Below are 11,806 nucleotides of genomic sequence, written 5' to 3'. Positions count from 1 at the left end.
AAAGTCCTTATAAGTTGTAAGTCTCGTGATAATTTCCTTTTAAAGACTCCACAAAACTCAAATGACAATAAGTCTAAATCTAATATTTTGATGATAAGTTCCTTTTAAAGACTCTACATTCCTACCGAAAATGATATTGATCCAAGATACCAAACCTCACCCTCTACCGATCTTAATTTTAGCCATTAACTTTTAACGACTGATTTTCAAGGGATAGATGGTGGTGTTATACGAATTGTGCTCATTTTTTTGTAGAAATGTAGAGTTTTATAAGAGGAACGTATCATCTTTTTTTTACTCGGCAAAAGATATATATTAGCTTACTAAGAGTAAGCGGGAAGAGGAGAAAGGAAGTAACCCAAAGTGACAGGCCCAATCTCCCTTAAGTCAGTAAAACCTAAAACATCACTGAAAAACCTAATAACAAACATGAAACCTAAGTTACAAACGAGTTAGCAATTACTCGATTAAGAGAGACCCCATTCTTAGAGTCCAAGTTTGTATACCATAAGAAAGTTAAAGCTTTATGTCTTCTATAAGATTCGTAAAGCTCGTCATCCTTTTGTTGAAAATGATTATCGTTCCCGCAATTCCAGAGACTTTTACCTGAAGTAGTCCTTTTGTTGAAAATGATTATCATTCCCGCAATTTCAGAGACTTTTACTTGAAGTAGGCAGATTTTTCACTCTCCACCCTTTGATTAGTAAGTAAATGGAATTAGGCATTACCCAATTAAGTTTAGTTTTCGACATAAAAATGCTGCCAAACCGAATAAGCAAAAGGGCAATGAAATACAATGTGGGCAGTAGTCTTTCTATCACAACAGCATAAAAAACAAAATGTGTTTACCTTTCCTGTTAGGGGAACGCATCATCAAATATTAGATTTAAACTTAGATCACGGGGTCAGACCCAACTAACATGGTGGTGTATTTCGAATGCAAGAGCCAAGTTCGATGAAGTAACTACTCCCATAATGAACCAAGTTGGGCTAATTTGGGAGTTGTCACTGTTTCCCATTTGATTTGCTGTAGAGAAATGAAGCAAACAAAAGTAAAGTAGTGCTCTGGTCTGGTATATAATTACTTGCTTTTAATCTCATATTATCAGGTCAGGTATTTCATGTTTTTTTGCCCATCTTTGACTTGTACTTACTCGGACGCGACCAACAAACTTAAATCTCAACTCATCTCTCTCTTTATTACTTTCTCTCTCTTTCTGTCTAAACGGATTCTTGTTTACCCTGGTTTTCCGACAACGGGCCGTTTATTTTCCACTCCTAAATCTCCTCTCACAAGCCCGTATCTGACTCTTCCAAATATCTACCTTCTCGTCGGAAAACCACATTCCCCTGTCTCAGTCTTTTTTGACGGCTATATGAACTTTCCCTTTTATTTCAACTCTCTCTTTCAAACTTATTCTAACTTATAATCACTACTCCTTCAAAGACTTCATAAGTGGAATTTTAGGGTGTCGTTTCAACTCAGACCGTCGAAGATTACTGGAAACCGCCAACAGATCTGAAATTTGAGATTAAGTTTATGAGGTAATAGGGTATTGGTTGAAAATTGATGGTAATTCATAAACAATTTTGTCATCTATGATGACTGGAGCAGGTTTACAAAGATCGATGCGGGTGGTAGTATTTTTGAAGCTTTTCACATGGAATGGCAGATCTTGCTACTAACGGGAATGCTGAGCGAGATAATGAACAGGTTCTCTTTTTTCTAAAAATAACTTTTATTAAGGAAAATTTGGTTTAGTTTTTTTTTTTAGTTATTTGTGCCAATTTTAAATTATTTTTGTTGTGCACTCTGATGAACTAGATCTTAGGTTATCTGGAATTAGCCTAGTTTAGGAAAATTATCCATGGATGTGATCAGAGAAAAAAATTGGGAGTTAAGGAGGATTTCGCACTTAGTTGACAAAATTGTTTCTATTTTTTTTTCTGTGCTGCAATGATCTTCGAGATTTCTTTGAAATTAGTGGGTGTGCTTAATTCTGATTGCTGTTTAAGACGTTTGGTAATCATTTGTTGGTTATTATGATTTTCCGCGACATGTGAGCATGCCAGGAAGTAAAACTGAAAATGGTAAGATTGACATATGACATGAAGATTAAATAGTGAAATTTTAGGTCAGGTGTATGATGCCAACATTCTAAAGGATTTTATGAGATCAAAAACGCAGTTTGGCTTTTGATGGCATTGTAGAGATTAGTAGAGAACATTAAGTAGTAGAGAGACATCTGGTTCTGACACAAATGTTGGAAGGTTCTAAATGCTTGGTTATCAAAAGTGATAGTTCGAAGTTGGTGTTTGTGATCATAAGGAGTCTGTAAAAGGAAGTGGAGAGTGTCAAAGTGTGCTATTTGTGTGTATTTCCTTTGTGTTCCAACAATAGCTTAGGATTGATCGAATATTTATGTGCATTACAATAATAATCTACCACCTTTTTCTTAATTGATATTATGTATTGGTAATTGGATGTTTAACAATCTACCACCTTTTTCTTAATTGATATTATGTATTGGTAATTGGATGTTTTAACCTTCTACAGGCATTAACTACATTAAAAAAGGGTGCACAACTGCTCAAATATGGTCGCAAAGGGAAGCCCAAGTTTTGCGCATTCAGACTTTCCATTGTAAGCCATGTTCGATAGCTTATTATTTTGTTTAATAGTGCATGCCTTGTTTACGTACGGAACTGTCACAAGTGGTATATTAACAATTGTTACTTTGTATTAAATCTTGTATAAGATAGTTATTTCTTCCAACTTCTGTACAATTTCTTGAATCATATTTACTTTCTGGAACTTCTGAATAACCGTCGAAAGAGAGAGGTATTCAAGAGCACCAACTGGTCGATACACAAATAATCTCCATATATTTTCAATCTCCTGAATATCCTTTCTGTTAGTAGACTTGATAACAAATTACCATGATGGGTACTTGGCCCAATAGATAGGTGGGAGGTGTCCGTTGTTATGTCTCTCACCGACTTCATTAGCCAGGCGATAACAAAAAAAATCACTAATAAATAAATGATACAAAAAATGTATACAGTATCCTGAGTTTTAGCATTGATTTTAAGGGTATTTGTTGGTAATTTGTGATCTATGATATATTGATGACCTCTTAGAAGAAAGCATAAAAATTAAAAAGGAGGAAATAGAGAAGAAATTCAGATCTCATTTGCCTGTAAGGAGAACTTCTAGTAGTGAGCTATTCGAGAAGATGTTGCTCAAGCAGGTCTTTGGAACTTAAGCTGCAACATACTAGGAACATTAAAAAAATAAATAGTGTTAGTGTTATTATTGAGCGTCCATTTGCCTTGTTGTATTAAAATGGAACCTAGGTTTAGATTATTTCCAAAAAAAAAAAAAACTACTAGGAGATTTCTAGTAGCTAATTGGGATTGATTACAGTCCTCAAACACAATGTTCCTGCTTACAAGCAAAAAAAATAATATTAGTTCTTGACCTGTTAGATAAGCCAGTAATGTAAGACTATCAAGAACTAAGGAACTTCATTCATTAGGTGGAGGCTATTACTGATTCTTGTTAATTTTTGTATACTTCCATCTTAGCATCTTTCTTCACTCATTGTACAAAAGGGATTGTATAAAGATAAAGCTTGTATGCACAAGTATTCGCGTGCTTTATGCAGCACTCTATCTGTCTCTCAGAAAGTTGTCTTGCTTTCATTGCATACTTACCTCTGTTAGGTTATTTTGTAGAAGTATGGTTCTCTAAGTTATTGCCACTAGGAAGTCTTTAAACATTATATGCATTATATATTTACTTTGTAAATTTTACAGGACGAAACATTTTTGATCTGGTTGTCGAGAGGCGAAGAAAGAAAATTGAAGCTAGCTACTGTCTCAAAAATTATCCCTGGACAAAGAACTGTGAGATATCTATATGCTTGTCTGATGTTACTTTATGTGGTTCACTTTAATTCATTGTAAGAAACCGCTGTTCTTGCACCAAAGTCTTATTCTTTTTTTCCTTTTCTCGTTTTCATGATGATGTGTCAGACTGTTTTCCAGCGTTATTTACGGCCTGAGAAGGAGTACTTGTCCTTTTCTCTTATATACAACAACGGCAAACGTTCCCTTGATCTGGTAAGAACCACATTTATTAGATGCCATAGGTACTTGTGCTAATGCCTATATGTAGGTAAATGTTTACTCATAATAGCTAATAATGATTTGACACGATTCTTTTCTAAGATTTGCAAAGACAAAGTTGAGGCAGAGGTGTGGATAGCAGGTCTTCGAACATTGATATCTGCAGGGCAAGGTGGACGATCAAAAATTGATGGATGGACTGACGGTGGATTCTACTTTGATGTAATATTACCTATAAACTTGTGTTTTTATGTCATATGTTTAAGGTATTGTTGTAGCTTAATTGACTGTAACTAAGTGAAAACAAAATCATTTATGGATTTCTATGATCTTAGATTTTGTGAACATTATGCTTCAGTCTAGTGGTTCATCATTTAAGATTCATATCTTCGTGATATTTTTCTTTCAGGACAGTAAAGACTTGACATCTAATAGCCCAAGTGACAGTTCTGCTTCTGCCAGCAACATAAGAGATATTAGCTCCCCAGAAGTTTCCGTTAGTGTGAACACAAACACTTCAGCAAAAGGTGATCCACCTGAGAAATTAGTGACTGTAGAAAGGTCACATGCAGTTACTGACCACATAAATATGCAAGTGAAAGGAACTTCAGATGCTTTCCGAGTGAGTGTTTCAAGTGCCCCCAGCACTTCTAGTCATGGTTCTGCACCTGATGATTGTGATGCGTTAGGCGATGTATACATATGGGGCGAGGTTATATGTGAAAATTTCATTAGGGTTGGGGCAGAAAAAGGTCTTAACCCTTTAAACTCAAGGGTCGATGTTCTTCTTCCTCGGCCTTTAGAGTCCAATGTGGTTTTGGATGTTCATCACATAGCCTGTGGAGTCAGACATGCTGCACTAGTCACGAGACAAGGAGAACTTTTCACTTGGGGAGAAGAATCTGGAGGGCGACTTGGCCATGGAGTTGGGAGAGATGTTATCCGACCGCGTTTTGTTGAGTCTTTAGCAGTTACTAATGTTGATTTTGTTGCCTGTGGGGAATTCCACTCTTGTGCTGTCACTATGGCCGGTGAGCTTTACTCATGGGGAGATGGAACACATAACGCTGGGCTTCTCGGTCATGGTACTGATGTGAGTCACTGGATACCGAAGAGGGTGTCAGGTCCATTGGAGGGACTCCAAGTTGCTTCAGTTTGTTGTGGTCCATGGCATACAGCCTTAATAACATCAACAGGACAGTTGTTTACGTTTGGTGATGGAACATTCGGTGTTTTGGGCCATGGAAACAGAGAAAGTGCTATGCACCCGAGAGAAGTAGAATCTCTGATGGGGTTGAAGACCATTGCAGTTGCATGTGGGGTGTGGCACACAGCTGCAGTGGTGGATGTAATTGTGGCACAATCTAGTTCAAGTATGTCATCAGGAAAATTGTTTACTTGGGGTGATGGCGACAAAAATCGCCTTGGTCATGGAGACAAGGAACCAAGACTGAAACCCACATGTGTTCCATCTCTTATTGACTACAATTTCCACAAAATATCTTGTGGCCATAGTCTGACTGTTGGCTTGACTTCATCCGGACATGTTTTTACCATGGGAAGCACTGTTTATGGTCAGCTTGGAAATCCACTTTCTGATGGAAAGGCACCTTGCTTAGTGGAAGATAAGTTAATGGGAGAATGCGTGGAAGATGTTGCTTCCGGTGCATATCATGTGGCAGTGCTAACGTCCAGGAATGAAGTATACACATGGGGAAAGGGTGCTAACGGGAGATTGGGCCATGGAGACGTTGAAGATCGAAAAATACCAACATTAGTAGAAGCACTGAAGGATAGACATGTCAAATATATTGCTTGTGGGTCAAACTTCACGGCATCTATATGTCTTCATAAATGGGTTTCTGGTGCAGAGCAGTCCCAGTGCGCAGCGTGTAGACAAGCATTTGGGTTTACTCGCAAGCGGCACAACTGCTATAACTGTGGACTAGTACATTGCCACTCCTGTACTTCGAAGAAAGCTTTCAGAGCAGCACTTTCTCCTAATCCCGGCAAGCCATATCGTGTCTGTGACTCGTGTCACACAAAACTTATGAAGGTTTCAGAAGCCAGTGGTAATACTATTAAGAAGAATGTCTTGCCTCGACTTTCAGGTGAAAACAAAGATAGGTTGGACAGGTCAGAAATAAGATTATCCAAGTCCTCTACTCCTACAAATGCTGATTTAATTAAGCAATTGGACACAAAAGCAGCCAAACAAGGAAAGAAGGCTGATACATTTTCTCTGATCAGCCCGACCGAATTACCCTCATTACAGCTTAATGATATTTCTTTTTCCAATCTAGTTGATCTGCGTCGAACAGTTCCAAGACCTGTTAATACTCCATCAAGTCAGTCAGCAATGAGTTCGAGAGCCGTGTCACCTTTCTCAAGGAAAGCCAGCCCGCCCCGCTTCGCTACACCTATACCTACAACTTCAGGTCTTTCTTTTTCCAAAAGCGTTACTGACAGCTTGAAAAAAACAAATGAACTCTTGAATCAAGAAGTGCAGAAGTTACATACACAGGTATATCAGCTCCTCCTGATTACTATAGTATTTTATCTCCGGTTTTTGCAATCAAGGACCATTTGCCAACTGAAATTCTTCTTTGATTTTGGTTAGATTGATAGCTTGAGACAAAGGTGTGAAATGCAAGAGTATGCTCTGCAGAAATCAGCACAGAAAGCCCAAGATGCTATGGCATTGGCTGCAGAGGAATCTGGGAAATCTAGAGCTGCAAAAGAAGTTATCAAATCTTTAACGGCGCAGGTAATCATCATATTATATTTTTTTTCATATTCATAACCTTTATCTGGGCTTAGAAGTTTCTGAATAAGCTGCTTGTGATGATTTACATGCTCATTAGTTCCTTAAAAACTTTTTTTGAAATATTTTCGATCTCATTATAATCATAGATACAAATGTCTAAATAAAACAGCAACAAAAGAAATATCTAAAGATAAATGAAAATATAATCATAATCATGTGTATATATATGTTTTGTATGATTTTCTATTGATTACTATCTGATACTGTTATGTAGCTCAAAGACATGGCTGAGAGACTGCCACCTGGTGCATATGATAGTGACAGCATGAGACAGCTTTATCTACCAAATGGTTTGGAATCGAATGGTACATTTCATGCGGATACGAATGGAGGACATCATGCAAAATCTAACGCAAGCTATGACCCTCGTTTGGCTTCTCAAACCATGTATGATATGACTACTACAAATGGAACGGCTGCTCCAGGCGAAAACCCTCATATACACAGAAATGACATCCCAACTGCGGATGAAAATGATACTTACCCAGAAAACCAGGCAACTGCAACTCCCTCCAGTTGGAAGAATGGCCCTGCCAGCTTGGGAGTGTCTAATGGTAATAATGAAGAGGTTTATACAGGTACTAGCAGTGTGAAATCTGTTACTGCTAATACTGATGCCAAGGAACCCCCAGAGCCTATTCAAAATGACGAGAATGGTGTGAAGTCGAAGAGTACGCCTGCTTTGAACGGAGTCAACACTAATCAAGTTGAGTCAGAATGGATTGAACAGTATGAACCCGGTGTGTATATAACCCTCGTGGCTCTTCATGACGGAAGCAGGGATCTTAAGAGAGTGCGCTTCAGGTAAGTCATTCATTCTCTTCTCTCTTCTTTCCTCTTTGCTCTTTCTATCCCCACCTTCCTACCATTCTATGATGCATATTCATTTAAGATTTAAGATTTTTCTTCTGTTCTTTGGTAAGTTGTTGCATTTGCCTTGTAGTAAAATCTAGAAAGCCTTGGTGTATCCCCCTAAGATTGTAGTAAAATTTAGAAAGCCTTAGTGTATCCCCCCCTTAAGATTTAAGATTTTTCTTCTGTTCTTTAGTAATATGTTGCTTTGCCTTGTAGTAAAATCTAGAAAGCCTTAGTGTATCCCCTAATAGAACTATTAGAGCAGCTGTAAGATTCCAACTCCATCTGGTTTAAAATCATGGGTAAAAATTGGCGGCTCAACAACTATTTTCGATTCACCAGATTAGGGATATTTCACTGAGTCACTCTTTTATGACTGAAACAAAGTGAATATGTGAATAAGGACGCCTCCTATAAGGCTAAAAATTTTCTTGGGTTTCATTGACATTCTATTGCATCCACAGCCGGAGAAGATTTGGGGAGCATCAAGCAGAGACTTGGTGGTCAGAAAACCGTGACAAAGTATACGAGAGATATAACGTACGGGCTTCTGACAAGTCACCAACTGGTTCCACCACACAGTCCTTGCAAAGATTAGATGGTGGAGTTTCACCGTCTCCAAATCCCTAGCAATAGTTTCAAACATGAAGCACCTCTTGTTCAGTGCCTTCTTTTCTTTTTTGGTGTTCTTTTTTGTTAAGTTAACGTTTTCTTTTTCTTTTTACCTTCATTCTTCTTTTGTAAGTTTCAGTGCCCTTTAATTTATACCTACCTGTTGTATTGTAGTGTATATATAAAGTCATCAAAATTATGAGATAGTATATGGGCAGAAAAGAAAAAGGCTTCTCTATTGTAATTGCAGTTTTCTTTTTCTTCTCTTTTCAAGTATACAAATCCATGATTCATGTTTCACCCCCTGACCGAGTTGCTCCAAACCAGTACTGCAGCCTTGAAACCTCCAAACATTTTAATTGGGTTAGTTACTAGTTAAGTAACCCCAAACTCCAAAACAGTTGAGTAGTTACTGAGTTTAGTAAGAAGACGGTTAATAAAGCAAACTACCTGTTGTTAAAACATGTTAATCACTACATTCTATAATTAACTTGGGCAACCAATAGTCAGAAAAGTATGTTGCTGTGCACAAGTATAACAACTTGAATTTCTACTTTATAGAAATCAGAGTAGGTAGTTTAAGCCAAGGTACTTGGACATAGTTTTCAGGCGCGAAAGATATGAACCTTAGCATCAAGGTACTTGGATTTCATCTCCTTCATTAGCTCCATGAGTATGATATCTCCGACAACCAAATCATTATCTTTCAAAAATGATGCAACTCCAATAGTTAACCTTCCACCCTCATCCTTGGGAAATGCGAGTAGCCAAAATCTTCCATCTTCAACCTGAGCTTTGATTTTCTTTCCGTGGCTAAACATGTGCTTCTCATTGAACGAAGCTGGTATATGCTGCACGCAAATCACAAGTAAATTACTTAATATTACACAGTATGCAAATACATATCTGAAGGCACAAATAAAATTTCAAATCGACGCCTACTGCAAAAGTAGACGAGTTTGTATTAAATGTCACAATTTTTTTTTTTGCACATAATAAATCCTCCTGGCTGGATAATGCTGCAGGCGGGTGTTTTTTTCTCATTCAGTACTGGTCAACACTTATTGAACTTGTCAATTGTTAACCATTTTTTTCTTTTTTTTAATGGGAAAATGAATTATATTAACTAGCAAATATAGTACAAAAGGTTTACAATTTCGTTTCTATCAAATACATTAGAGATAATGTTAAATTGCTTAAAATTGTTAACCATTTCACTTAATGATGCTTAATTAACAAGCTTGCACAAAATTAGATGTTGAAGCAAAATCAACTCACCAAGTATTTGTGATTCATATAAGATGGCTGTAGAGCGATTGTGAAAAAAGGATTTTCGGACTGGAATTCATCACTGATAAGAGTTGCTCTCTGTTTTGTCCTTCTCCTCGCTCTATCCTCCCCCTCTTTAGTTCTCAAATACACATGTTTCCTCTTGTTCTTCCCAACAACTCTGACTTCTTCTTCCTCTGATGATGACAACGACGATGCAGATGATTGATCTTCATCTGCAGGCATATTGCATTTTACAAACTCAAATAACAATCTTAGCTAAAACAACATTCTTAAGAAGTACTCCTCTGTTTCAAAATAATAGGCAGGTTTTTGTGTAAATTTACACACAAACCTGCCTATTATTCTGAAACGGAGGTAGTAATAACTATATATACCAGTAGAAGCATGAACGCAATAATCTTCTTCTTCACTGCTCTGGATTTCAGAGGGCCCTCCTTCGTGGTAGCGGTGAAAGTGCGCTTCATCATTAGAACTATCAGCAGGATAGTTTATTTCACCAGCACTTGTATCAAATATTATAACATGGAAATGAGAATTTCCATGGTATTTGAATAACAAAACATGTCCTGGGCGTATGGAGTAGTACTCAAAAAATTGGGCTAACTGACAAATTTGAAAGCTAACAGCAGCGTTGCCGCCATTTGAGTTTCTCTTCAACTGAACATCCCAGGTTAGACCATCTGGAATTTCGAGGGTTGCATGGTGAGAATCGGCCCCATAACTCTTAAAGAACTCTGGCGGGATTTTCTGCATACCCACAAATACTCACACGATATAAATTACTAGCATATTAAATTAATGTAGCTAATTACTGTAATATAGAAAACTCTTAGCTAGTGGCATTAGTAATTAAGTAATGTAATAATACTGCTTACCAAATTTCCATCTTGGATTATGGCATTGTGAATTATTATGAAGAATCGAGGCCGTCTACAACCGATTTCATTAGTTCCATCATCACCTGGATAAAAACTCTCCAGGCAAGTTCAGACTCAAATTTAGACCAAGTTTTAGAAGACAAATTGAATCACTGACTCCAGCAGTTGTTAGTATGGCGAAATATAACTAACAAAAAGATTCAGGTTAAACTCCATGCCTCCAGCAATCCAAACTAATTAAACAAAAACCAAAAACCATGCATTGTTAATAAGAGAGTAAATAAATTGATTAAGTTACCAGTAGAAGCGACAAAGTTTCCACCAGAGATAAACACATTTGTTCTGGGTGCTCTGGATGCTCTTCGACTTCGAGTGATCGCCATTTTGAAGATAAACGTAGTACAATAACTTACTAGATCCTATCAATCCAAGACACGGCTATTTTTCTGCACAAGTGAAGGAAGGTTTTAGGAAGAAAGTTTATGATCTGTATCAAACCAAATGTAGATTTCTCTAATCACATTTTTTTCAGAAAAAACAACAACTGTTTCATACATATAAGCCCTTAAAGTTCCAAACCCCTAAATCTGAGCATACAGCCCTGCTTATGCTGCGCACCAGAGAAGAGATAGAAATAGAAAGATGGCAGGAGTTCCAGTTGATGGTGTTGTTAGCTAGTCTTTGAAGTTTTGAGGCAGAAAGTGGTGGATCTTGCTAAAGAAAGAGATTGGGAAAAATATATCTGATAGGAGAAGTAGAGCTACCAGAGAAATTTGTATGCAAGGGTGAAGTACCAAAACTAAGAATTATCAGATTGGAAAGAAGAAGAGAAAGATCATTTAAGAGAAGAATTTGCAGATGTTTTACTCTATTTTCTAATTCAAGTTTTCATTATAATGGTATTGATCTTGGTAAAGGTGCTAGCTCTTAGAGAAGTACCAGCTCTTATGAATCGCCACAAAAAGAATAAAAGAATATTTCAGAAGAGAGGAAGAAATCTGATGATGATGACAAGATCACAAACCAATTAAGACAGTAGTAATGGCATCTCTGAAGTCTGGAGATTACTGAATTACTTAGTTTATCAACTTTCGTTACCCTTTTGAGGTATTCTGTGTGGTCCATGTAGAGAAATGATTCATTGTCAGCTTCTTGTTTTATTTAAGGAAGATGCAGTATTTATGGTCCCAAAATTGCAAAATGAATCGAC

General features: G+C 37.2%; 2 protein-coding genes across 6 annotated transcripts; one reads left to right on the top strand and one right to left on the bottom strand.

The window, feature by feature from the left end:
• The first annotated feature begins 1,085 nt into the window (after positions 1-1,085).
• Positions 1,086-8,669, top strand: LOC113300118 (PH, RCC1 and FYVE domains-containing protein 1-like). Of its 4 annotated transcripts, none has more exons than XM_026549303.1 (9): positions 1,086-1,714; positions 2,558-2,644; positions 3,820-3,909; positions 4,039-4,125; positions 4,234-4,397; positions 4,546-6,655; positions 6,752-6,898; positions 7,173-7,762; positions 8,278-8,669. In XM_026549303.1, the coding sequence occupies exons 1-9, from the start codon at positions 1,667-1,669 to the stop codon at positions 8,441-8,443; spliced, it is 3,489 nt and encodes a 1,162-aa protein (XP_026405088.1). In that variant the 5' UTR covers positions 1,086-1,666; the 3' UTR covers positions 8,444-8,669. The 4 variants fall into 4 exon arrangements, with proteins under 4 accessions (XP_026405088.1, XP_026405096.1, XP_026405110.1 ...); XM_026549311.1 differs by having other exon boundaries at positions 1,094-1,714; positions 4,234-4,353; positions 4,541-6,655; XM_026549325.1 differs by lacking the exons at positions 1,086-1,714; positions 2,558-2,644 and having other exon boundaries at positions 3,857-3,909; positions 4,244-4,353.
• Positions 8,670-8,802: 133 nt separating this feature from the next.
• On the bottom strand, positions 8,803-11,649 carry LOC113300140 (B3 domain-containing transcription factor VRN1-like). 2 transcript variants are annotated; one of them, XM_026549340.1, is made up of 6 exons: positions 11,152-11,649; positions 10,895-11,042; positions 10,594-10,679; positions 10,093-10,465; positions 9,704-9,930; positions 8,803-9,276 (listed from the first exon to the last, which is right to left on the bottom strand). In XM_026549340.1, the coding sequence occupies exons 2-6, from the start codon at positions 10,977-10,979 to the stop codon at positions 9,031-9,033; spliced, it is 1,017 nt and encodes a 338-aa protein (XP_026405125.1). In that variant the 5' UTR covers positions 10,980-11,042; positions 11,152-11,649; the 3' UTR covers positions 8,803-9,030. The 2 variants fall into 2 exon arrangements, with proteins under 2 accessions (XP_026405125.1, XP_026405129.1); XM_026549344.1 differs by having other exon boundaries at positions 11,536-11,634.
• Between the last annotated feature and the right edge of the window lie 157 nt (positions 11,650-11,806).

Source organism: Papaver somniferum, chromosome 1, assembly GCF_003573695.1.
Source record: "Papaver somniferum cultivar HN1 chromosome 1, ASM357369v1, whole genome shotgun sequence".
Taxonomy (NCBI): domain Eukaryota; kingdom Viridiplantae; phylum Streptophyta; class Magnoliopsida; order Ranunculales; family Papaveraceae; genus Papaver; species Papaver somniferum.
The sequence above is the reverse complement of the archived record's forward strand: the minus strand, read 5'-3'. Positions and strand labels throughout refer to the sequence as shown.

Excerpts from the sequence above, each read along its gene's own strand:
- LOC113300118 (XM_026549303.1), top strand. The coding sequence starts at position 1,667 with ATGGCAGATCTTGCTACTAACGGGAATGCTGAGCGAGATAATGAACAG. Across the intron at positions 1,715-2,557 it reads CTGAGCGAGATAATGAACAG|GCATTAACTACATTAAAAAA; the intron begins GTTCTCTTTTTT and ends AACCTTCTACAG. Across the intron at positions 4,398-4,545 it reads TTTTATGTCATATGTTTAAG|TAAAGACTTGACATCTAATA; the intron begins GTATTGTTGTAG and ends CTTTCAGGACAG.
- LOC113300140 (XM_026549340.1), bottom strand. The coding sequence starts at position 10,979 with ATGGCGATCACTCGAAGTCGAAGAGCATCCAGAGCACCCAGAACAAAT. Across the intron at positions 10,466-10,593 it reads TAATCCAAGATGGAAATTTG|AAAATCCCGCCAGAGTTCTT; the intron begins GTAAGCAGTATT and ends GTGGGTATGCAG. Across the intron at positions 9,277-9,703 it reads ATATGAATCACAAATACTTG|CATATACCAGCTTCGTTCAA; the intron begins GTGAGTTGATTT and ends ATTTGCGTGCAG.